The sequence below is a fragment of the Mycteria americana genome, chromosome 2, assembly GCF_035582795.1.
Source record: "Mycteria americana isolate JAX WOST 10 ecotype Jacksonville Zoo and Gardens chromosome 2, USCA_MyAme_1.0, whole genome shotgun sequence".
In the NCBI taxonomy this organism is placed as follows: Eukaryota; Metazoa; Chordata; class Aves; order Ciconiiformes; family Ciconiidae; genus Mycteria; species Mycteria americana.
Window position 1 is genome coordinate 10361751 of NC_134366.1, and position 27545 is coordinate 10389295.

The 27545-nt window shown below is 37.2% G+C and overlaps 1 protein-coding gene across 2 annotated transcripts in view; it reads right to left on the bottom strand.

The window, feature by feature from the left end:
• The window catches only part of LMBR1 (limb development membrane protein 1), a 72131-nt gene that overhangs the window by 35406 nt on the left and 9180 nt on the right, over window positions 1-27545 (bottom strand). Inside the window, exons 2-5 of one of the 2 annotated variants that reach the window (XM_075492387.1) lie at window positions 20409-20481; window positions 18512-18551; window positions 15929-16068; window positions 9421-9524 (exon numbers count right to left, since the gene is read on the bottom strand). In XM_075492387.1, coding sequence (XP_075348502.1) covers window positions 9421-9524; window positions 15929-16068; window positions 18512-18551; window positions 20409-20481 — 357 coding nt within the window. Of the gene's footprint in view, window positions 1-9420; window positions 9525-15928; window positions 16069-18511; window positions 18552-20408; window positions 20482-27545 lie in introns of those variants that run through there. The other variant, XM_075492388.1, reaches the window with a different exon arrangement.

The window sequence follows — 27545 nt, forward strand, 5'->3', positions numbered from 1 at the left end:
CTTGTTCTGAAAGATCAGTATTTGATGTCAATGAAGACTCAAACGAAAACACAGACTAATGTGAAAATATTCAAATACTCAAATCTTAATAAAATATTCCTCATGCATAAAACAGCCATTTTTATAAAATAAATCACCATGCTCAAATAAAACCAGCAGCAGATCAATTTAATGTTTCTTATCATTTAATAAAAGAAACCCAAATACTGAGATGGAAAGGTGTTCACATTGCCTTCTTGAAGCCTCTAACTCGGACATGCCAAATTCTGAGAGGCATCTGCCTTCTTCCACTGACTAACAGAGGAGGCTTCTAGATCCACTGAATCACAGCTATTTCAGGGATCCTGCATGTGTGAATACTCACTTCCTTCCCAAAGGATAGCAAAATTTTCTATTTTAAATGAAAGTTATATGAGTTTTATTATAAACTGACAATTAAAAAAAAAAATGAAGCAATACATCTCAGGGTTCTTGGATGTACAGCTATCACCTACCACAAACAGAAGGGTCTACAGAGGGCATTAAGAATGCTCCATCCAAACAAAATTTGAAAACTACTCACTTCTGCCTAAGAAGTATCTTAGGGGAAAAAAAAAAAAAAAAGGTACTTTAGAACCCAATGCTTCAGTTTACATCAATGATAAATGAAGAGATTCAAGCTTAGTATTGGTAGCTGTACCATCTGTACACTTTACAAGTAGCAGAAGTATTTCACATGTCTATTTTTACTCATGCAGAATTCCATAAGTTATCCTAAAAACAAATAAAAACTGTAACATAAAAAAGCCACTCAATTTATTCACTAAGAGAGCAGCAGAGAAAAATATTCGTATCTTATTCCATTTGCAGGCTTCCAGCTACATGTTAAAGCTTTTAGCAAAGAACTATGGAAATTCCACAAACCATAAGCATGCTAAATACAGCAGAAATGTACAAGTTCAGAACGACGTAGGAGTGGGGAAAGCACAAAAGTTCAGCAATGCATTTCGTTCCTGGCTCAGATGAGGTGGAATAACTAATGCTCCAGAGCTAGCTTCGAAAACTAATTAGTTTTACAGATGACTCTACCTACTCATAATGCATCAGTCATCTAATACAGTTTCTCACAGTATGCTGGAGAAGTAATGGTCAGAAAACCGCATTTTCAAATAACACTGAGCATGTTTGGGATTTTCTTTGCACAGTATTTTTACCCCAATATTACTAACAATCCCTGTTTCATCTTGTTACTCTACTAATTTCCATAGCTCAAATACATGAAAACGTTGCAAGAACACAAACTAACCTGACATACTTTGCTTTTCTATCTACATTAAAGAGTTGGTAAAAAAAAGTAATTATAATCTCAACCCCATAAACTACTGCAGAAAGGCTGAATCATTGCTCAGCTAATGAACTCGCAGTGAGGCAGGTAGTGCAGAAAAGCTAAGCCGAACAAACTATACCATTAGCTTATCTCCTGTTAGCCTATTTTTTGTAACTTACACTGAGGCCTCTTTAAAAGAAGTACATTCTAATTTATGGAAGCAACCAACTGACATTTAACTACTTCAATGAAACGGAGCACAGATCACATCTCGTCACATCTTGATCCAATGTGTGCACCAACCAACATCCACTGATTTCCCCCTCAGCTGTCCCCAGATACAGAACTGTTACATATATTCACCAAACCACAGATCTCCTCATGGCAAAATAAAAAGGACAGATTTTGCATATAATGTCCCCAACTGACTTAAGCAAGCCATCTTATAAAACGTTTTATATATCTACGAAAACAAATGCACATTAAGCCATTATTCCTCAACAGTCGCAAGTTTCTCTCCCCTAACCACCGATTCTTGAATTTCTTTTTATCTTGCTCTCATTGAAACATGATGTGGCCCTAAATTGAAGAATACATGCATGTTATTTACCTGTCCTGCACAGCCTTTGTTCCTACATGTCTAAATACAGACACCAAAAAAAATTATGCATGCTGAAGTCTAGGCTTTGTAATGCAAAAATTAATACAACCAACATCCCCAACCTCTTCTTGACCTACCTGTAATAATTTTCATGTTCTTACTGTCTTTAACTTAACTTCGTCTTACAGTCATTATGAAAGGACAGAAAACCAGACATCCCTGCAATACTTTTACAGACAAAGGTATTTTCATCTCATACTAATCTACAGAATAGTTACATATTCCAATCACAGGTCCTCAAAAGCAGGCCATATGCTCACATAACTCTTTTCAGACTAATTTGCTTAAATATACCTGTAAGGTAAGAACATTTTTTTTCCTCTGCAGAACTGCAAATAAAGGACCTGGTAGTGTAAAGCTGTAATTTTAACACGTTCTCAGCGTTTAGTGTAGACACTTGTCAGTGTGACATGCTAACAAGTATGCTAAACCTTCTCATCTTCCATTTCCTGCCATTTTATAAGCTCTTCTCAAATTTAACATTAGATGTGCCTGTCCTCTATGTTACAAATGACAAACACACTCCACATTTAGCTGCGTACACACCATTTCTGAGACTTCAGCAGAAGCTGGAAGCATACGAAGAGTCCAGATATGCACCATTCTTAATGCAAGATTTACTGTTAAATATAGTCCTTCACTATCCACCTTACATCTTACAGATTATGTTATGGGTTTGTATAACTGTCAGTTAAGTATCCTTTTATTTTAACAGGGAGGAGGAAAAACCCTGATCAAGCTACTTGCCAAATCAGAAGCCCAGAATAATCAGGATCTGCTTCTAAACAACAACAAAAGTCTAATAAATTTTAAGTGGTGTCATTTTAAATGACTCCAGTTTAAAGAACTGGACTTCATATCTGAACTTAAGATGTTAGCTTAAGTCAAAAATACAAAACCAAACAGCTGCCTTTGATCTGACTGATTAAACAACTTTTGTCTCTGGTATTACTAATGGAATGAGTAAATGGGTTGTAATATAATGTACAATAATTCAGTTACATACTAGTAAACATTTCATGGAGATCAGAGCACTAAAGTCTCAGTTCATGCTGAATGATTTTATAGACAAATAAATATGAGCTTAAATGCCAAATAAACATACACCATTAACAGGGTACCTCAAGACTATCTGGTGAGCCATTACACACAGTGGCCCATGGGTATTGCAGTCAGAGGTACATGCAAGCATAAAACACGAAGTCAAATGCTGTTTCCAAACAAGGTTCAAGACTCTTGCACTCTCCAAACCACTTTTCCAGAAAAATCAAGACAAATTTAGAAAATCGACTGGTTTTAATTGGAGATAATCTCATAGTGGAAAGGATTTCGAAGCCACTTGCCCCAGTATTTTGTATTATAGGAACAATTGTTTTCCATGAAATACTGCTTGAGATTAGCAAAAAAGTTTCTAAAAGTAAATGCTCCACAGCTAATTTTGAACATACTTCCTACATTGGCTTCATCACATACTGAAAATGTATTTTACAGTGCTCTACACCTATAGTTGTACCAGAGTTCTACTGGTACACACAGAAAAACTGGGGAGTTCAGCTTTTCTACATGGAAAAATAAAGAAACTAGAATTTCCATACCCACCAAGAAAGGAAAAAGCAGCAGGTTTACTTTTCATTTCTGTTTATTACTGTGTTTAGTTACCCAGAGTTTGTAAATACAGTGCACTGCAACATAACACATGAGAAACTTAAGCTTAGTTCAGTCATCTTATATAGTAACATGACCAGGAAAAGTCATTGCTATTGATAGAGTGTATCAAATCAACTCAAATATTGAAGAGATGGAAGACATACACACTGCGGCTGCTCAGCAAGGTAACAATAGCTTACCTTTACAGCAAAAAAAGCCATTTCAAAATGCTAGTAACTGTATTTTTGCAAAGCTTCAACATTTCACTCCTTCCCCAAATAAGTAATTTTATTTACAACACACATTTTTAAAAGCCATGCTCCAATGAAAGTGGGGAAGGGAGGAAATCTGCCTTTAACAGCAGAAGCCACTGTATTTCACTATTTGGAAGGGAACCTACACACCACGTTCACTTGCACCGGCTAAGCTGCAACTGCTAACACAGGCAGGACTTTGCAGTCATGACAGCCAAATCTTTATACAGTAGCAAGCACTACGCAATAAACCGTTATGAACGCTGGCCCATCTCACCTGCCTTAAGTGTATGAATAAACTGCTACATTTTTAAGTGGTGTTTTTATTAAAATAAACTCAATGAGAATTTGGGAAGAGATATCAAGGAAAGGCAAGCAGATGGAGAAACTAGCTGACACGTAACAATAGCTGGTGAAATATTACTCTTATTTTCTGTAATAAACACCAAGATCAAAACATTATGCAAGTTAAATTTCCTTGAAAGGATCCCAGCAGGAGTTTTCCTTTTTGTTTGTGCAGTACGCGATTTCCTCTCACCCACAAAAAACATACCAAGAATGTGCATGTGCCACTAACACTAAGCAGCACTTCCTTAATCACTCATTTCCAACAATTTATGGATGATCAGTGGCAAAAACGAGCAAAAATAATGAAAGCATGCAATGAAAGCTCATTGAGACAAACCGGCTTGGACTTCCTACTCATTTCTGTGTCTCTTTAAGATGGGGGTCTGATACAAATTAGCCACTGGGAAAAAAGTCATCTGGTCATAAAATACAGTACAGGGTCACTTTTATGTAAGTTTGCCAAAAGGGACATAAACCAGGACAATTTCAAACTGTGACACAGGATAGAAGTATATTAAAAAAATCTTTGTTCCTTCTCCATTGTGCTGTCATGTTGCTCAGCTTTATAGACATTCTGAGCACCAGCTCTGGCCTCTTCGCTTCCACCTGGTCTACCTAATTAATTAAGCAAGGAAGTTACCTCAAATTTTTGTACTATTTGTTTTTATTATCATGCACTTCTTTTGATGTTCCAGGAGTTAACCTCTTAATCCACAGACTCTGTGTGTTGTGTTCTGAACATTTTGGGATGTCTGGATAATTTGGATAATTGGTCAGGATGTTGCTGTCGCTCATGTTAAACTTTATGCCATGACTTCAAGTTCAAAGATCAGTATTAAGGCAAAATACTTCATAAAGCCTTTTTAAAACTCTACACTCGTGATTATGCAATACCTAGTTATTCCAGTTTCTCACAGCAGTAAATTGCACTATTTGTATTTTCTTACAAGGAAATTACGCCTAAACAGCTTTATCTTTGTCAACTTCAAACAAATACAAATTTCAGTTGAAGTTACATCGAGAGAAAGCATATTTTAAAGGTCAAGAAAAGGTATAGCAATTATCTCCTCAAAAATGCTTGCCTCCTTCACACAGCAGCACACACATGTAACTTTCTGTGCAGTCTGTTATCACACATGGAAACATCAGCACTGTGAACTACAGATGCTCAACTGCAAATACCACAATTTTCCTTTTTTAGAGAGAACAATAAAGAATGAGGTTAATTCTGACATTAAGAAACACGGTTGACACCTTTGTTTCATAACTGTACTACAGAATTTGAGAAGGCCAGTGACAAAGAACTGAAACAGTATCTAAACAAGAAATAGAACTTTATGCACAGACTCTACAAAGGAAGACAAGAAGAATATAGAAAGATATGAAAAAGTTTTTAATACCCATGCAGGAGATTAAAGTTACTTCAGGTACTCCAATAGCTCAGTTAATAGCACCGGCTAAGGTGTAATATATCACAATGACCTCCAACTACTTCCATAGCCTTGAAAAACCTAATTCACACATGTGTATGAAAATACATACGTGTGCATAAATACACACATGGCATGTACACATATATACAAAAAGATATACATATATTATACACCTCCAATATTGCTCTTGTAATTATTTTCCTGATAACAGAAGTCTGTAACTGCCATTAAATGGAAATAAACTATAGCAAGGAAGAGCACTTAAGCTCTTTAAAAGGGCATGATCAACCCCCTTAGGCCCAAAATGCTCTTTTTGAATTAAACATAGTGGTTTTAATTAAAAACTAGGCAGAGAATCAGTTTGATTTTCAGTACAACACTGCATCCGTCCATGGTGAGTGCCTAATTTCCGTATTTCTCTCCTCTGCACAATATGCAAGTCCTTGGTTGTTTTAAACTGTTGCCCTGGGGAATCGAAGAGAGTCTATAAGAGGGGCCATGTGCCCTTTAGAAAGTATACTAGCAACCAAGAAAAAAAGCCATAGTAAATTGGAAGATGGTTAATCAAACCCATTCTGATTCATGAAGCTTAAGCAGTTAAGGGGGCAATACCTCCTTAGAAGAACATGGAAAGAAAAGTTATACAAAGCTCGTAATAGTAACCTATGAGCTATTTGAAATATCATAGCTTGCAAAAAGTTCACATTACAGTGAATAGGGAAAATCAACTTTTATAGCACAATTTATGATAAACACTCAAACAGACGGCTAAAAACTTTGGGGGTTAGACCCATATGTGATAATGACTAACATTACTGTCGCAATTTAAGCTGAACAAAGAAATCCATTTAAAAATGAAAAAAATCCATTCAATTTCAGGACTGAACCTCTTTTAATCATTAATTTTCAGAACTTCTATTAAAATGCAACAAGTGATTCTTACATGAACACCTTCACATAGATATCTTGACTGTGCACACCAAAATCTTATGTGGCCTATCTATTCATGATAATGAAGATAATTCTATGACAAATTCAAGATGACCTGCATAAAAGCTTCCACTGGAAGAGTCTTTTTATATAAGTTTTGAGCTGAGCTGGATATTTAGAATCAACTGCTTTCCCTACTCCTTGTATCCAGCTCCCAACTGAAAGATTAAAGATTACATATCCTGTGCCAAACCTCCTTATTGAATGTCTTTACATTTACAGTAGATCGTTCTTCTCTTAAATGCTGCAAGTTTTCCCAAATGTATGAAGTGTTCTTCTAAATTGAGATCACTAAAATCTGATTTTCCCAGTTAACAGTAATAGCATTTGAATGATCTTTTATCTCTCTGGCCCATTAATCTGATGTGATGAATGACAAAATATGACATCATTTTTTTTTAAACTTGCACAAGTATAATCAAAACCAAAATCATTTGTTAAAGTACCAGAATTCTACAAGGTGATCATGGTCTCAAAATCTTCTCTGAAGAGAGATAAGCAATGTGTCAAAATCTAACGGAAGTAAAAACAATGGGAAGCACCCTTCACGGATTCCAGTACAGAAAAGCTTACATGTAATCCTGAGTTCAATTAAGCATAAGTTTTCCCAGATTCCAATCCCCCTATTATGTGATGTAACTCTTTAATATATATTATAGTACTTATTGCAAGCAGAATCATTTATCTGCATCAGAATTTTAACAGAACAGCACACTCAATTTTAACTATCAACTTAGTCCAAAAGTGACATTTGCCACTTACTTTCTAAGAAAGCAACACAACACAAGGGATATTCATATAAAAATGGACTACAATTCCTATCTTCACCAATAGCTTTAGGGCTCACTCAAAGCTGGTAAAACAATTCAGTATATGTCTGCATCCATTTTGGATACTTTTAAATAGAGCAGCCAGGTAGAACAGACATTGGACAAAGGCCTTGAGTACCTGTACTAGGAATCACATTTGGCTTCTGGGATGTACCAAAAACATCCAGGAGAAGTCAAAGTAACAAAACATCCCAAAAATTGGGTTTCCCCCCCTCCTCACAACAGGTGGATTTTGATACTAAAATCTGATCTCATCTACCCCCATGAAGAAGCAAAACTACTCTAAAGCACCAACAATCATCTTTTTCCTGACATTCGCAGACAGATTATGGTTCTATCTCATCTGGAGTTGCAAATGCTTCCAAGTGTAAACATGCAATGGTGATCCTATTTATCTTGAATGGGATTTATTGATAGCCAGTGTCATAAGTTTAAAAGTTACGCTGTAACTATTAAAGTTTTATGTAAAGTGCAAGTTTAATGCAGCTGGGATACATAATGCATCTGTTGGAGCCAACAGAAATTTACAAGTCAAGGGGACACACCAGCAGTGCTGTACATGGTACGCTAAAGGAGAGAATCCTTGGTTTTGGTTGGACTGCTGGAGACACAAACCCCACTAAAATCACTTAACATTTCTTTTTTGTAAGAAAAGATTACATTAGCTGTGGCTAGATACTTAGAGTCAAAAGGAAAATTGAGTGGCCTCCACCTGAAAAATGAAAGGACAAACTGAGCTGCTGAAAGTTTTCTTAGCCCTATAGATACCTGAAGTGAAGGAAGAAGAGGGGAGGAGAGCGTTTTCCAGCCAAGTTGGGTAAGTAGAGTTAAACATAGTAATATGGACAATACTTAGCCCATCCCCAAACTGCTTTGAAGTTGAACTCATTAGCTTGGTCATTCAAACTTGTAACTGAAGTAACTTGGATACATCCACAGTTCAGGCAATCCAAAGTAACACTGCAGTAGCATCGAGGAGCTCAGAACAGGCTACACCAAACAAGTATTTGCACACCAGCTTGGCTGGGTCCTGTAGGTCCTTTCTGATACAGCTATCGTGCTCAGCCTATGTAACCGCCCAGTAGCTTCAGCTATAGAATAAAATTTCTGTTTCTTCACATTATTCTCTCTGAATTAAAATTTTCCTTCATGCTGTACTTTCTAAGTATCTTATTTTCTTTGCCGTCCTCTGTTTTCTCTCTTAAGCGTCTACACGAACCCTAAAATCCCAAATTGGATGCAGTACTTCAGTTGAGTTTTCCCCAATTACAGAAAGAACAAAAATGGCAACTTCATTGCCTCCATGCCATGCTCCTGTCAATGCAACCAGGAATTACCTTTTCCTTCCCACCACAATCATCCCCTTGTTGATTTATGTTACATGCAATCCACCAATGACTCATAGCCTTTTGCATCCATCTTTAATGCATTTCATTTTCCTGATTTCAGACCACTTTTAAAGATCCTTTGCTTTCCAATAACTGCCATCCAAAGGGCGCAGAATTCCCTCAAGGGTAGTATTGTTAAAAACAAAAGTGTAATCATTTGGATGATAAAGATTAATGAAAACGTGCTACAATTGGTCCCCAGACAGTCGTTCCGGTTTAATTTATTTGATATTTACGATTTGAAATTCCTTTTGCTGTGCTCCCCATTATAGTAATTTTTCATTATATTTCTTTAGTTCACATATTAATATAATCATTATCATCTTATTGTTCAGAAATTGCTTTGCCAAATTCCATGCTTCGCTGAAATATTCAGCTGTCTCAAGTTGACTACTCGCTTCACCTCCTTGTGCAACAGTGCACATCTGTACATAAACAGTCACATAAGCATACAAATCCCAGTGCCAAGTTCTCCCAAATTTGTAATTTCAGTTTCACCAGAAGTGAAGGCTGAAAACAGAATACATACTGTAATTACTCTGTATTTAACAGTATTTTCCTACCTTTTTTAAGCCAGCAAATCCTTCCGATTCCAGGAAGAAAAAGGCAAAGGGCATCAACACAAACAAACATAAATTTGAAAAAAGAGAAGCAAGATTCCATAAGCCTGCAACAAATAAGAAAAAGTTTACATTATAAGTTTCTCAGCTTTAAAAGTTAAAGATGTTACATTTTCCTCCCTTACATATAACAATGCAGTATACATACAAGTGCTAACAGAAGCCGGGTTTTTATGGATACATAGTTATTTACAGGTCATTGCTGAAAAGTACCCATTTCTCTGCATAACAATCTTCAAATAAAATTGAATGCCTATTTAAACAGCAGCAACTGTCTGAAATCTTGGAAGACAGACTGCAAACTCAGGTGGACTACTTCCACAATATCCCACTCCAGGCTGTTTAGATAACTGTTCAAAAAATGTTCAGGACAAAACTATTTTACTACCATCAGTGAATCTCACAAAATTCAGTTCTGTGTACTCACTTCCTCCCGTATTTTTTCCTCGAGAGAAACTTAGACAAATAATGGATTTTAACATCAGCAATACACAAATACCATCATCGCCTCCAAATTAAAAGAAGGTATCATGGTAACAGCAACAGCAGCCTTCATAAGATGACAGGATCAGTGGGCAAGAGGAGACCAGTGGATGTTGTTTATCCCAACTTCAGTAAGGCTTTCAGTATCATCTCCCATAACCTCCTCGGACTAATTAATGAAGTATGGGCTAGGTAAGTGGACTCTGAGGTAGACTGAAAACTGGCTGAGCTTCCAGGCTCAAAGAGCTGTGACCACCAGTACAAAGTCAAGCTGGAAGCCAGTCATCAGCAGTGTACCCCAGGGGGTCGATATTGGGTTTTACATCTTCATTAGTGACCCAGATGATGGGAGAGACTGCATCCTCATCAAGTTTGCCAATGATACAAAATGGAGAGGAGCAGTGGCCTGCCATTCAGATGAACCTCAATAGGCTGGACAAGCGGGCAGAGCGCACACTGGGGACCAATCATCCCAAAAGCAGCGTTATAGAAAAGGCCTTAGAGGTTCTGTCAGACACCAAGTTGAATACAAGCCAGCAATGTGCTCCTGCAACAAAGGCGGCCAACAGCATCCTGGGCTGCATTAGGAGAAGTGTTGCCAGCAGGTCAAGGGAGGTGATCCTTCCTCTCTCCTCAGCACTGGTGGCACACATCTGGAGAACTGCATCCAGCTGTGGGCTCCTACATACAAGACAGACATGGCCATACTGGAGCAAGTCCAGCAAAGGACCACAAAGATGATTAATGGACTGGCTCATCTGTCACACAAGCAGAGGCTATGAAAGCTGGAATTGTTTGGCCTTAAGAAGGGAGGACTTTATCAATGTATATAAATATCTGATGAGGGAGGGGGAAAGGAAAACAGAGTCGAACTCTTCACAGCGGTATCCAGTGAATGGAGAAGAGGCAATGAGCACAAATGGAAAACAAGAAGACCCAACTTAAATGTAAGAAAAAACTTCTCCCACTGTGAGTGCCGTCAAATACTGCAACCGCCTGTCCAGAGAGGTTCTATAATATACACCCTTCGACATATTCAAAACCTGACTGGGCACTGCCTTGAGCAGCCTTCTCTAACTGACCCTGCTTTGAGCAGGGGGGTCAGGCTAGACGATTTCCAGAGGTCCCTTCCAACCTCAACCATTCTGTGATCTAGGTGAAAAATCAACGACTACAACTATGACATCTGTAAGACACATGTGACATCTGCAGGAAGGGAAAAGGTTTAGAAAACAACCTGAAGTGATAACTGATCTCCATTAAGGGTATCTGCTCTATTAAGATTTTCTAAGCTGAACGCTTTCTGAACAGCCAGTTTCTGGTGCATAAACATGAACCCATCACCATCCTAGCAAAAGATGTGCAGGATGTGGCGTTTCTTCTTTTTAAAAGCAGAAGCTTACCTGCAATTTAGTACTAGTGTAGCTAACAGGTTTAACTAGTGTCACATGTTCTGCATCCTGAAAACACAGCTTTTGTTTTGTAGTTGAGAAAAACCAGCTTAGTCCCCCACTTTCCCCAAAACACACACATTTCCATAATTCTGCAGGACTATGTTATGTCACCTGAAATCCAAAAAAGAACATCCCCCATGATAAGAAAATTTGAACTAACAGCTCTGGTTATTTCTTTCTTCTCATGTACAGGCTTGCTCATTTTTTTCTTTGAAATTTCCATTTTGGAAAGAATAGGGAAGGAAAGAGACATTTACTGCATGTCTGGGGAAACATTACTGAGAAAAATTCCTGTATCTAGTTCGAAATGTAAAATAATTAGCAGTTATCTTCACCTACACCACCTTAAAAAAATGCTTTCACCATTTATACTTCCTTTTTCTTTAAATGAAATTAAATTTCAAATAGAAATAAGAACGCGGTGGGAGGAGGGAGGTGGGGGGGCCAAGAAATCTACTTCTTCAGCATTTGATAACACCAGGACACCAAGAACCAAACTTAGCCAAATAAGCTAGGGAAAACAAAACAAGAAAATTCCAAAAGATGTGTGAAATATAATAATTGCTAAAGAAAAGAGACAGCCTAAAGGTGGCTAAACTCCAGTTAACAAAGAGGGGGATTTTTCCTTTCGAATTTGCTTAGCCAGGAAGCTCCTGTTACCATTCAAGGAACATTCACACATAGCAACATCAGCAAGAATGTCATTAACAGCCCTTACTAGAGGTACATTAACTCAAGCAGAATGTGTATTTTTTTTTTCTTTTTTTCAGAAAGTGAAGACACCAATGTTAGAATAGAAATACTACTACATTGGGGTGGGGGTCTTATTTCAGTGGTTTTCTCTAATGAAGACAGTGCATTCAGTTACCTGATGTAAAGCGGAATATCTGGGTGTTCTAATTTCAGCAGCTCTATTACATGTATATCTACAATGTAAAACAGTGCTCAAGGAGCTGTATAGTATGTACAGAGCATTTTAAGGGAGGGGAGAGTGGTGCAAATCTGCGGTGATTTTTAAGAAGTTAAAATCCAAAAATTTACACATTAGCAGCTGATAGGAACCACATTTACAGAATATTAAACTACAGAGCTACAACATGTGTGTAAAGTTATGAGAGGTAAGGACAGTGCTGTACTGCTGCTGACATACACATACACTTTCCTCAAAGTGAGGAATATACAGGGCCCTCTTCTTCCCCTACCGTATCTCTTATCCTAATTTGATAGTTCAGAAATCAAATTATAATAGACTCAGAAAAATAATTATTTCCTACTACATTGACTGCATCATAAAATTCCATGAGATAGAGACTTTCAGATATCAACATATATAAAAGCTTTAAGCAGTCTATTGGAATTTTTTTTTTTGCATTTGTAGCGACCTAAGAACACCCCCCATAAAACAAGTTAATAAAACATAAAAATTAAAACTCTCTCAGCCTTTGGCAAACAGATTAGACCTCAGCAATTTTTCGTCCTTCTTATTCACGGCAGTTTCATTACGTTTTACCCCCACCTGGTGGTTGCATCCGACAACAGCACAAGGGAACATCCAGCTGTCAGGACTATTTCTGGGTTTAGTTCAACGTGCATTAGGTAAGAGTGTTTACACTAGATCCAGGTATGGGCTTTCTGCCCGGTTTCACAAATCAGAGGCATATATTTTCTATATGCCACAACTAATGCAACAATGTACAGTATAAGACCCCTTAATGTTACATTCAAGTACCTCAGACTCTATCTGTAATTGATAAATCTAGCAAAACCAAAGTGTTTTAAAGCAATACAAATTTTCCCATTGGATAACATTTGTTAAGCAAACCATACATAAAGTCTATGCTAGGCAGAGTGTTATGGAGATGTGAACATTTTCTGAACTTCAGTGCTTGTGATAGCACTACCAGCTCTCAAAACTTGCACATGTATTTCATAACTAACTTCAAAAATGTATTGCTGCTACGTGGAATAGGTTTTTACAGAGCAGTGCAATGCTATTGTGCCAACCTAGCGAATACCACAAGAGGGAGCCCCTCCCCAAGGTAACGTTTTGAAACCAAGAACACTGATTTTTGTCAAGTTGCAGTCACAGAAGCCCGTGATCCCATCCAAAAAAATCTACTCATGTTTCTGAAGTCTTCTCACCAGCTGTGGTAAATCTCGGTTTAGTTCAGTCATGTCAAGCCCTACCGTAAGCTTTGCAATACACAGTCAAACTTGGAAATGCCAAGATTTTGGTGTTTTTACTGAATTTACTTCCTTGCTAACCATTACTATTGGACTTAGGAAATACAAATTATACTGTGCATACATAAAGTGGTACTTTCAAAAGATTATCATATTAAAATCAAAAGAAGATGGTCACTTAAAAATTCAAAGGCCTTCCTATGCGACAGCTACTTTTTCTGGCAGATTTCTAATTAACCCAAGTACTGTAGCAACTCTGACAGAGTAAAAATTTCTGAATTTGTTATTATATAATTTTCACTCTGAAATATTTTATTGTAGTTTTTCCAAAGTCAATTCAGACACAGAAGGAAGGATTATTTTCCATTAAATATTAATTTTTTTTCCATGTTTGGGAGTAAAGAATATAAATCTGCCTGAGCAGCTAAATCCATGTGAAAAATGAGAATTAGCTGGGTTTTTTTCTTCCAAGTAGGAGACATACCAAATTAGCAATCCTCCATGATGTGTGACAAAACAGATCACAGAATAACTCAACTAGAAAGAATCTCTGAAGTCATGTAGTCTGATCTGCTGCTTAAAACATCTAAACTGCAGGTGCAATCAGGTTGCTCAGGGCTTTAACCAGCTGAGTTTGGGAAAACTTCCAAGGATTTAGATCTCCCAGTCTCTCTGGACAACCTTTTTCAGTGTTCAACCATTCCCACTGTGAAGAATTGTTGCTTTAAGTCCTGCAAACATTGCTCATTGCCTCTCACTGCATGCCCCAGAGAAGAAGCTGGCTCTATACAAACCCCTCACCAGCTGCAAATCCAGCTGTGCCCTGGCTTTCCTAATTTCACACCAGGATATTAACCCAGGTGATATTTCTACACCCCTCCTGGGCAGGTCATCCCTACTTCTACCTTCTGTACACTTCCTTTTTGGTTTTGAGCTGAGGAATTCCCCATTAAGCTAAGTCGACCTCCTATTACACCTGCTCATTTTCTTGCACACTGAGGTGCACATTATGGTGCTTGAAGGTTATCCTTGAAAGCAGGCATCTCTCCTGGCTTCCTTTGCCTTCAGGGCTTTCTCCAGTAAGGTCCCACATACACATTTCCTGAAGAGGACAAAGTCTACTCTCTTAAAGTCTAATGTCTTTATTCTACTATTTTTCTTCCTCACTTTTGTCAGGTCTTAAACTACTCCGTCACCACAGTCAGGGTCATCATTGACCACCACACCTACAGTCAGCTCCTCTTTATTCAAGGGTTTTAAAAAAAAAAAAAAACCCACACTTTTTTTTACTGTCCAGATAACACAAAAAATACTCAACTAGTTTCAGAAAGATGACAGACAACAGGTATTATTTCCTGTCTTCACCTATCCACATTTAATTCGCTGTAAAAAACTTTGGATCTGGAATTCAAGAATTTGCTATCTGTGAGTATTATCAGACCTTGAGCAAAAAGAGTACATTTTCAGAGAAAAATCCTCCAAAGCCCAATTACTATCTCTTCACAAGAACAGAAAAAGGACAGCAAATTTGTAAATTATTTGTTCCAGATTAAATAAATTGTTTCACATAGCGAAGGTACCATCTTCTGTCTCCAGCCAAATCTACTAAAGAATGTCCTGTTTCCACCAGTTATTTGCCTTAGACACATACAAGTGTCCAAATTATTTTCAAATATTAGTATCCATTATACAAGTCATAGTCGTAAGCATGTTAACCAATATTGGAAAGCATGCAAAACTCACTCTGCCAGACACCAAGGCATCATCTCTGCAAGTACAAGTAATATTCTTTTCTTGCATCTTGTTTTCCTTGAAATAGTTCACTTCTATTGGGCCTCTTTACCACACTCGATACACTTATATTCTATAATTTTCCTTGTTTACAAATAAATCACTAACAGTTGAATTTAACTATCCAATCCCAACTGCTCATAGCTAGCAAGTTTCTTATAACAAATTTTTTATCTTGAGAATAATTTTATATGTATCATCATAAACAGATAGGCTTATGAATCTTGCATTAACACATGAGGAAGTTTGAACAGTGTGTTTTCAAGTTAGCTTCTAGTAGCTCTTATTCTACATCAATATTCAAAGCAGTGAATTTTGTTTAATTCCATCAAGTATGCATAATTCTTTAAACAAACCCAACAGAACAGCTAAGACAGACTTTTGGATATATTACACAGCAGCAAAAACAACTAGCCAATAACATATTAACAATTCAATTAGCATCTTAAATGAAAATGGAGTTATTAGTTTGAAAATAAGAACATCTGTGCACGTATAATGAAGACATCCATTTTAATTACATTATGCTGAGTACTAACCATGAATTAGTGAGCCATTTAACCACTGAATATAGTAGTTTTGTGGAAAAGAAAGCAGGATCTCATTGCTGATTATTGAGAAAGGTAGAAGCAGGACTGCACCAGCTGAAACTGCTAGAGTGAAGGTGCTCAAGAACAGCCTGAAATTTAAAGAAATGTACCACTGTTACCACCAACATGCTCTGAACAGGGTAAAAAAAGTAGTTAGCCTACCTATTAATCAGTGTCTGAAGGCAACACATTCTTACATTGTAAAGGGTCAGGAGAAACTGATTTCCACAATATTTCACTTCCAAAAAGCAAATTTCAAATACCAAGTAGTTTACAGACTCCAGTAAAAATAATTAGTTTTCACCAACTACCACAATTATTCTCTTGCATCTTGCATGCATTCAATTCCAGCGTCATACACAGGATAAATTATTGGAGTTCACGGAATATCGTTTCATAAGTCTCCTATTGTAGTTTTCGTTTCCCACATACACACTCAGAATGAAAAAAGTTTTCATTTCTATATTCTTATTACCATTTAAGAGCACAGCAGCTTTTTAATGTCTAAAAAGTGGGGATAATTATACATAAATATTTTAACACCAAACTGAAAAAAAAATATTGCTTTTCTTTAACAAAGTAGTTATTCAAGTATCATCTCAGAACTTGGGGTTTTCTGATAGCTGTAAAGTCAATACAGAGTCATTGTCAGAATTATTTAAAATGTTTAAGCTTATTCTTTTCAGATCCCAAATACAACTTATATCAAATGCCATCTTGTGGCATTAAAAAGAACTGTGTTCTTCAAAAAAAATAAGACCAACAAAAACATTCTTACAGAACTAATCCAATGCTAGAATAAATTTAGAAATAATTCTCAAAATTACATGAAAAAAGATAAACTTAAATAGATCATTCCTACAACAGGAATGTCAGGAAGTTGCTTATAGAGATCTTACTTTTCCTTAACAGTCTACAAATCTGTTCTTCATTCACACAATACTTAACTTAGAGAAGAAAGTTTGGGTGACTAATTTTATTTTAAAAAATATATTCTTTATGTTTTTGTTGTTGGTTTGAGGTATTTTCTTCTTTTATTTAAGGATGTTTATGTATTCTAAGCCAGAACTGTGAAACCTAACACACTAAACCTTTCAAGGTGCTACAGCAGTTTGGCTTTGTTTTCTCCCCGCACCCACCTCTTAAGTCCTGACAATTATGCCAAGCAAAGAAATATCAATCTACATATGTTTGACAGTTATTGCTTTTTGGAAAATAACATGCACACTTAAGGAACAAGAAAGCTTAGGCTGAAAGAACAAGAAGCATTTTATATTTATAACAACACTTTTAATGAAAGGCTATTACTCTCATGGAAGTGCTAATCTTGTCTTACACTGTTTTCGCATGAAGGACACAGTATTTACAATTGATATTTCTTGTATTTTAGAGCTAAACTAGAAAACAGATGCAGGGGGGAAAACAGTTAACAAGAAAAATTTTACTCTGAATGTTGAAAAACTCAGTAACATGCTAAGACCACAGCTGCTATGAAAATCATTCAGTCTAGAAGAGCCTTCACTGTAGTCTTAAAAGCAGAGGAGAAATGCTCCTCTACTTGAGAGCAAAGAGCTTCATAGCATTTAAAAGTACGTATTCTTCTCTCTCTAGATCTGAAGTAGACCTTGTGGCAAATAAGTATTTCAAATTAATAAAAAAATATTGGTATCAGACACTACCTGGAGAAGCGCGCCTAAGATTTACATCATCTTTGTACATCTTTCAAGCTTGCCACTAACGCACAACTAAAAGTGAGCAGCTTGCAATGTACTCGGCACTTTCCCAGGGTACAAGACAAATCAATAAAATACTCATTGAGCTCTCCTTCCAAGACGATGACAGTACCACCATAGAAGAGCTAAGAACATTGTAATAAGCAAGTAGCAAGTCCACATTGTTTAGCAAATCACATAACAGAGGGCAGCAACAGCTCATAGATGTTCTGTAAACCTTCAGACATATTTAAATAGGAGAGATTAATATCTAGCTTTACAAAGGAACAGGAAGAGGAGAGTGAGATGCTGGCAGACCAGCAGGTCTGGCAAGTGTTTGTCTTCCATTTGTTATTCTTTTTTAAGCTTTTTTAAGATAATCAAATACAGATGTCTGCTTCAGGGTGAGCTAAGTTTCTTTCCAGGATCCATTGCCTCCCTTGACAGGACTTGTATCAACTGCAGGGGGAACTTAAACACCTACCTCCCATATAAACACCTATATTTTAGAGACCTAAACTTAGGTGCAGGTCTTGCACTGAATTCCACCTCTTGCATCAGGTCCTCATGCAGTATTCTGGCCAACTTCATGCCTACCAGGGAAACCACAGGTGAAAAAAAGCCCTAGACCAAACTGTGTTGCCTCTTGTCATGCCTTTCATAATACAAGGTGCCACTTGATCAAATCTTTTTCCTCTGCTCTCTAGCAATCTATTTGCTGTTGCATTTAAAATGGACTTATTTATTTGGAAGCATACAAGATTCCTATCATAACAATATATTCAGCAAAAGAAGTTCTGCAAAAAAGAGCTATACATACGATATCCTGTTAACAATGGCATCTTCATCCTCTTGCTCATCTGAAAATTAAATTACAGCAGATTATATTCAATATTTAGTAATCTTTCCTCAGGCTAAAATGTATATACATAGAAATAATTTTAATTTACAACTAAAATTTAGAATTACTAAAACAATTTATTAGCATCTATATTTTAAGAATGTTCCTACCGAACACGAATACTTTTTTTTTTGCTAGTCTTAAACTCTTTTCAATCAATGTAACTACGAAGTTATTTCACTTTATTTAAATATGCAGATCAAAACTTCTTGGAAACATCTTCCAGAGAGCTCTACGGCAAACAAGCTTTCAGACTACAACTACCACAGCTGCTGCTACGACCTGTCCCTTCGGGCATCTCTGAAACTATGGAGAGCAGGCAAGCTACAGGAAGAGTCTTAGGGTCCATACTAACTACTACTATAAATCCCTAAATAGATGTTTCGTTTTCAGTATTAATGTATTTTTAAAACAAGAAAGCATACCCACAATAGTAGTGATGACCACTCAGTTGCTTCCCCTTACTCATCCCTCCCCCCCACTCCTGGGGATTTGCGGGAGAGGGGGAAGGAGAGTTGTTGTTGTTGTTGTTCTTGTTGTTTTGGATTTAAGATATCATGGTTTCCCTCCTGCTATTTCACATTTTAGACCACTTTTGTTCACTTATTCCACAGTTAATATTCCAACTTTTTAAAATACTATCAGCATTTAACTTAGAGGTCCATCACTAATATATCCTTCATTTATTCTTTATATCCTTCTCTACACACATCTGTACACAAATGTATGCAATTCTGCATTTGAAACAACTTTAGAGTCAACTTTGTTGTTTTAAGTCTCCCAGGTTTTCCATGAGAGGTAACTCAATCTTATTTTAAAATCTAAGAATAAATAGAGACAGCTGTTTCAAGTTCTTAAGAGTCATGCACACACTTGAAATAAACATGTAGCCACTAACATCATGCTATTTTGAAATTCTTCTGTGAAAGTACATTGGGTTATTTTTTCTGGGGTTTTGATGGGAATCTCATGGTTTTCAGGCTATTTGTCTTCAGAAGAAATATAGATTAAAACGACAGGGGTCCCTACAGATTAGTTTCAGACAGACAATGTTTCTAAAGGGAAAAAAAAAGTATACAGGATTATCTCAAGGAATCAGACTTCAGTGATAAGGTCATAAGGAACAGATTAAGAACACTGAAATAACTGTACCTGAGCAAAGCAGGATTTTTAGAAGAAATCCGCTACTTCCCTTCTGTATTACTGGCAACCTTTTCGCTTTACCAGCTATAGATTTGAACTTGATTTTGGTACTAGAACACAACCTGAAGATACTTATTCTGGAAAAGCTGACATGAAAGGAGAACAACAGGATCTAAAGGCAAGGGAGGCAGAAGCATCTACTTCAAATTCTCCCCTTTCTTCCCTGTCAAAACGGTTTAAATTTAGTCTGCCACAGAGTCACAACAGAACAACTGATTGTGGCCATCCACACCACCTCCGTAACAGCCACCCATTCTCACTCAGAGTGCCAGCTACAGCACTCACTGATCCTTTTCCAAGATGCTTCAGTGCACTGTCCCTTGGTTAGTGATATTAGAAGGCACATTGAAGGGTCTGGGAAGTGCAAGAGTGGGCACAAGGGAGGTGATGGAAACTCGTGGCTCAAGGACAAAGGGAGCAGATAGAGAGCAAGACAGCAGCACATGCAATCAGATCAGTCCAGGCTGCCATAGACCAGCAGCCTGGGAAACCCTTTTGGTCAGAGATCTAATCTAGTTCTCCTGCTTTCCTTGTGGAGGCGGAGAGAAAAAGAATCACCTATTCACTTGAAAAACAAAGTTATTTTTCAAGATATTAAAAAGTCTATGCTTACCTGCTTTCCTTTTGTATCTTGTGATTATGAAGTAGGAAACTATGTAGAGAACAGCAAATAGGAGAAAACAGATCTGGAAAAAAAACATTGCATTTATTAGGTTGTGAAGAAATGCCTGGATTATAATAAGAATAAACAGGAAATCCAGTATCAACAATTTAAAATTTAATTCAGATCAACAAAATTGTATTCTACGTAGATGTTAACACTGCTATGTTTTATATCTTATTAATAGAAAGTTAAACCAATAAGAACAGTTTAATTAGAGTAACAGGCATTGGATCAATTATATGGCCAGCCAGTTTTACTCTAAAATTAAGAAAAAGCCTTATTTACAGTGTGATTTTTTGTTTGGGGGAGGGGTGGGTGTGGTGGGGTGGGTTGTTTTTTAAAGTTTGAATCCACTTGAGTTGTAAAAGTTACCACACTTTGTATCCCCTTCACATGTAACCTATGGGTAATCATATTTTATACGATGGGCTCTTGAAGATCTATTTTTGAGTAAACTATCAACATATGTGGAAAGAAGAAAGCAGTTATGTTTACTGTTTCCATCATGTCTTGAATCAAACAAATTCCAGGCAACAACACACACAAGAGAGACTCATCTGCCTACAGTGGATGTCCAAGCATGAACTAGTCAAACATGACATTTCCTTTACAGTCAGAAGCCAAGGGCACAATTTCCCTCCTCCTAAGGTAGGTAGCTTATTTAAGTCAGATGTACCTTGATCCCAGCGTGACTTGCATCAAGCTGTTTCTAAGATTTAGCACTAGAATTTCAATAGAATAAGGTAAGACCAACACACCTACTAATATGTTGGAAATCTCAGAGGAAAGGAATCAAACAGCAAGACAGTTTTAACCCTCCAAGCCTTTGTGGGAAACACATAGAAAAAAAGATTTTATTTGCTCCTGAATGAGGCATTAGTGGCTCAACACTGCTTCCTTAATCTTGTTTGTTGGTACCTATTAAAAACATGAGTCAGTCAGAAACAAAACAAGAACAAAGCATGCCATTCCGTGATGCTGTGGCCCTTAGCCTTCACTAGTACCCGAGCAGTCATAGTGAACAGTGCTGTATACCAACACAATGTATTTTGCTTTTTATTAGCCTGCGGGAAACAGATAACCTACCCACCACAGGCTGAGAAGCTACTTGAAGTAGTCCAAACTGTTAAGATTCTTTTGCTTGTGCACAACACTAATAGCCACCAAATAAGTCTTAACACACAGCAGCTAACCAACTGAATCAGGCAAAACTGTTTTAGCAGTTTTTACTATTATTTGAGTTTACCCTATTACCTGTACAAGCTGTTTTGTTTAATTGGCCCTGCCTGGATCTGCAGTTCATAATATTGGCACCCTAAATGGGTTCTGCTTCGGTCTGAGCTTTAATCTGCTTTGTGATCTGAAATTGCAAAATTACTTCACTGGGCCACAGCTGAACTATTTCTTTAATCAGTCATTTAAATATCTGTTGCCTTTAAGAACTTACTGTCCTAAAAAAAATCAGGAGCAGAAAAGCTACCCTAAGTGAAAGGAAAAAGTGAAAGTGAGGGTAGTGATGATATACCTTAAAAAAATTACATCTAAATAAGTATATTACATCCAAATCAGCAGAATCAGAGGTGGAAAGAATGTATCGCCCAATCAGGAAAGACAGACTTTTTACAAAATACTAATAAAAATAAACTGGGAAAGTTATTTCTTTCATGTAGTCCGACATTTTAGACAAAAAAAACAACCCCAAAGCATAGCCAAGTGTCTGAGCATGGCATGTGGGTGCCTGCAACTGCCCTACGGATGTCCCCCTGAAGTATTACAGTGCCATAGGTCCGAAAATGGCAACTGAACTCGTTCTCTGCACAAGCAACACACAACGGTGATATCTGAAATAGAGATGCTGAAAATTACATTTCATAACTAGATCTCTGAATTCAACTATGTAATCTGAATAGAGTTCACCACTCCAACTTTCCAGAAGATGCCTCAAGGAGGAAAGGGGTTTGATAAAGAATTTAATTATTTAAATAAAGAATTCTATTAATAAATAATTTTATTAAGATTTAATAAAAAAAAATGTGCTGGTATATTTTTGAATCAGGAAGAACAAAATCTGAGAACAGCCTTGGGTTTTCAGAGTACTGTGACACAGCTTGTCCTGTCAGTATCGGAAAACACAATGTTAGTGCTGAAAGAAGAGTCCTTCTCTAGGTTTCCAGTTCCTCTGAAAACTAGACCAAGGCTACAGATAGACACATCTAATTTTAGGCATCCACTTTTGAAAATTAGGTATCACATATACAGGGTCATTAAAATTCTTTAAAAAGAAAAAAAAAAAATCTCAGACCCAAATAACACTGCTCCTGTGTAAAATAAACTTAAAGATATAGTTAAGCTTGGTTTTTTGTTTAATTTTATTTAAAACAAGAATAAAAATGACAGCAATCTTGTTTGTATCTTCAAATAAAATAGGTAACCTTTATTCTATCTGTGATAGCAAGGTTACAATGAAAATGTGGGTCTGTACTTACAAGGTACCACTGAGATAACAGAGGTATTTTGAGGGCACAGCAGGAGAAAGCTGTCCAGTAACATGAACTGTCAAACGCTGTATTTCCAGTTTTAGATGACAGCTACTTTGCAACTCAGCAATAAGGTGTAACTATATATCTTAGTGTAATTATCCCTCTACTTCTGTCAGAATTGAGAACGATTTTGTAAATATTTGATAAAGTTATTACTGAAGATACACATAATTCTAAAACAAATCGACAAGAAAAGAATCAAGTAAGTTCTAATCAGTGAAAGCTTTAGGATCTTAACAAAAGAGTATTCGTAAGTTAAAAGTTCTTCATACTGACCAAAACAAGTCAATAAGCAAACTCAGAAATATTACTTCAGTCTCAACTTATACTTCGTGAAACCTATGATCCTGAAGTATTTCTAATCATGCATTCTGAATAGCTTTCTAAAGGGAGTAGCAAAAGCCAGCATCCTAACTATTTTTAGAGTGGAACTCAGTTAAGTTGGGGAAAAGGAATGTGTTGCCCATGATAGCCAAAGCATAGATTCCACTGTCCTGTCACACTGCAATCCTCTGTTCTTATTCCTCATACCGCTCTTTGTTCCAGGACATTTTTGTACTGCAAAAAAAATACAGCCCTTGTTTGTATTTGTTCTAGCTTCAGTTCATGTTTCTCAATTAGGAATGACTGGGCTTGTATGTAGTACTCCAGGTAAGGTCTTACGGTTATATATAACAGCACTAAGTCTTCCTTTCTGTACTGAAAATACTTCAACACATTCACTGAGAACAATGCTAGTAACTTAGCATTATCCTCTGATTGCTGAATCCATCCACACTGTCCTCCCCAATTGCTTCCAGGAGAGCAGCTCTCAAGTTACAGTAGAAACTTGGTTTTAGGGTTCAAGTTCATCACCATGTCTCTTTTTTTTTTTCCCCCCTTTCAAAAACCACACCTTAATTTCATACTACATCTATTATTTTGGGGTAATCAAGTCCTTTCTGCACCATGTTCTAACCCTCCTTTGTGTTGACTACATCTCCTAAAGAATTAGTTTTGTGATAACAACAGAATGTTTTACTTCATTTTCATCTATGTTGAGCAAGATTGCTCTTAATACTGATACCTGGGGAAACTGAACAGGAGCTTTTTTCTCCCCAAACACAACACCTATTATCATGTACACTACAGCCAGTTTCTTACTCACTTTACAGCTCTTCTACTAAGGCACATTGACCCTAGTTTAAGAAATACCTTTCAATGCATTTCCTGGGTATAGCCCTTGGCATATGCAAAAGAAACACTCTACCAATAGTCATGTGGCTTCAGAAAATACAGTTCTCAACAACTCCTAATTTGACTTTCTTAAAAAAACCTTAGAAGAGGCCAAATTCACATATACATATGTTCATAGTACCCTAAATCATCTGTCAACTTTCATTTCTAATCACTTATTAAAAAGCATAGGTAGTCATACTGAAATAGGGCACTAATAACAAAAAAAACCCACCATACATAAATCTACACTGATATCTTCAGTGAAAGAAATGCCTATATTTGTTAAATGCCATCTTTTCTCCAGAAAACTATTATATGTGACAGTATTGGAACCAATATTGGAATGCAATATTAAATCCAAATCATACTGCAAGCCATGTTTTCAACCAAAAAGCAATCTTTTATGCCATCACCCATCTCCACAATAAAAGCTGACAAAAGTTAAGGACGCTGCAAATGCAGCAAATCTAGGACAAGCTATATTGCTCATAACCCCAAGTTCTCTGCAAGGAGTTTTTCACTGGAGCTCAAATGAAGCTCTTCCAAGTTTGACTTGAGGCAAAAGTGAAGACACTGTGCAGAGAATGTACATAACTGATGAATAAGGATTTCTGACGTTCCCTGATAGTGTCAACTTAAAAAAAAAAAAAACACCAACAAATAACAACTTCCAATCTTAAAATTTATTTCCTTAAAGTCATTCCAACTTTATGGATGGGCAAAATAGTTGTGGATCTGTTGCCACAGTTAGACTGCTCCTGGGAAGCTACTTTAAACCCAACTATGGTACGTTGTCACATTACAGGGGAAATACTCTCAGTCCTTGTGTGACCAGCTGCATCAAAATATAAAGGAAGTTAAGAGGAGCCCGAGAATTTTATATGGTTATAGCCAAACAGTCAGGCGAAGCAATTTTTAATAATTTTTAATGTCTTTTTTTGTGTTCCCTCTCCACACCACTCAGTAACTGAAAACAAAATGCATGGATTCTACACTATTATCTAGGGGCTCCCTTTTAACAGGCAGCACATTAAGAAGTCTTTAAACCTCGAGCATATAATTTATTCACATCTCTTTGCATGGACTAAATACAACCTCTTGTAAGTCAAGCAAAAGAAACCCGTCTTCCCCTGGAGTTCTTAAACTTCATTTGGGAAAGGAAGTGCTTTATGCTCCTGCTTGGATTACACACCAGACAGGCCAAGAGAGGCTACTTCTGGAGATGCACTCCACTACATTCTTAGGTATCTTGTATCCATCTCTTCCATAGTATCATTTCGGATCTGTCATCCAAAGTCATCCAAGCATGATCCAAGTCATACTTTTGGATCTGTACCAGACAGCTCTCCGCTCCTGTGAGAATGGAGCTGGAGATAAACTGCATGCATTTCAGTTCATAACTAAGTGCATCTAAGCGGCTGGCACTGAAGAGTCTAGCATTAAACACAAGCAATAAAGGTTTTAACTAACTCAAATTCCATTGTACTTAGCCCACTGACAGTTACTAAAGATCAGCTGGCATTAATTTGTCCACATGGATGATCTTTAAAACTTTGGCACTGAAATTCATGCCTCAGATTGGTAAAGCATCATATTCTGTTGCAAGTGCTAGAGCTACACTTCCATGCTAAGAAAGAAAATGCTCAAAATGCACAAGATACAACCATCATTCACAATTGTAGTTCATGTGTCTGTGTGTATTAAAAGCTGCATTTTCGTGTACAGAAAGATCAACAGCTTCTATTTATATAGCACGATATTCTTCCTAACTGTTGTGCAGGAAATATAGCTGTAGTTTATCCTAGGAAAAAAACATACAGCTGCATTGTCCAGTAATTGTTCAATACCTGTCAATCAGTATGCCCTGGCAGCAAACACTCCCAAGAGCATCCTGGGCTGTATTACCAGAAGCTAAGCCAATAATCATAGGAAGTAATTCTCTCTCTCCAGTCAGCATTCATCAGGTCACATGTAGTTGCTGTGCCGAGTTTTGAGCCTCCAATATAGGAAAGACATTGGTTATAGCAGCAAGGAAGATCACCAAGATGGTCAGGAGGCTCGAACACTTGCCTGGTGCAGACAGGCTGAAGGACCTCAGTTTGTTCAGCCTGAGGACGACAAGGCTTCAGGAGGACCTGATAGCAGCTTGCCAGTACCTATGAGGAGGTCATTAAGAAGGCAAAGCTGGGCTCTTGACAGCAGTGCACAGTGGGAGGATGAGACTGGAGGTAAGGAGAAATCCCCTCCATGAGGAGGGCCAAGCAGTGGAACCAACAACCAACCCGGCAAGGTTGTACAGTCTCCATCCCTGGAGGTTTTCAAGCCTTAAGCAACCTAGTCTGATCTCATAACTGACCCTGCTTTGAGCAGGAGGCTGGGGTCCAGTCAGCCTTCTTTTCTACTATCCTGAATAAATCAGCCCCATTAGAAATGTTGTCATCTTGTAATTCATACCCTTCTCCAGGTCATTTATGAATGTGTTTAAAAGTATTAGTGTAGGCACAGGCCCCTGTAGGACTGCGTCAGGGATGTCCTCCGACTATGAAAAAGCTGGCCATCTTACAGAATGCCATCTTTTAGAGGTAAGGAACCACCACAGAAGTCCTTTGCAGGAAGAAGTCACAGACCTTAGTAATGTTCTTTGATATAACACACTTCCAAACATGAAACACAGGTTCAAGATTTCCACTTGAAAAGCAAAGTGAAAAAAGTTATCATTTCCTCCCACTTGACTGCATACTACCATTTAGAATAGGGAGAGTAAACCTGGAGGAGAAAACAGACAAGAAGTGAACAGCATTGTACTACGCTATGTATGAAATGAAAGCTCAAGGAGCTCCAAAAAACTAAGAAATAAGGGAAGGAAAGAAATAACTTTATTTTGAAGTAGTGGCTGTGTCAGTATTAAAACAAAAAGTTACTGCTATTACATCCACCAGCATTTCTATGCAAAGGATATGCAAAAAAAAAAAGCCACAGACATAATGAAGAATATAATGAAGAATATCTCCACTTCTTGCTGTTACTTTACAGAAAGCGTCCTTCTCCCTAAATAGAAAAAACAGCACAGAGAAAAGGTAGAAATCATCCTGGGTAACACCACCCCGTAGAATACATCTAGAACATGTTTAAGAGTGGAAAATGGAACTGTCAGTGTTTTGCTTGACTGTGATTACTGCTTACAGAAAAGTAGTAGTGTTGTACTTCTGGGTTTTAATTTCTATAATAGAAAACAACTAAATACAGCATTGTAGACCCATCTCTTCCTGCTCTCATGCTGCTAAAGTATTTTGATATGCATTAAAACACCACATGGCAACTAAAAAGC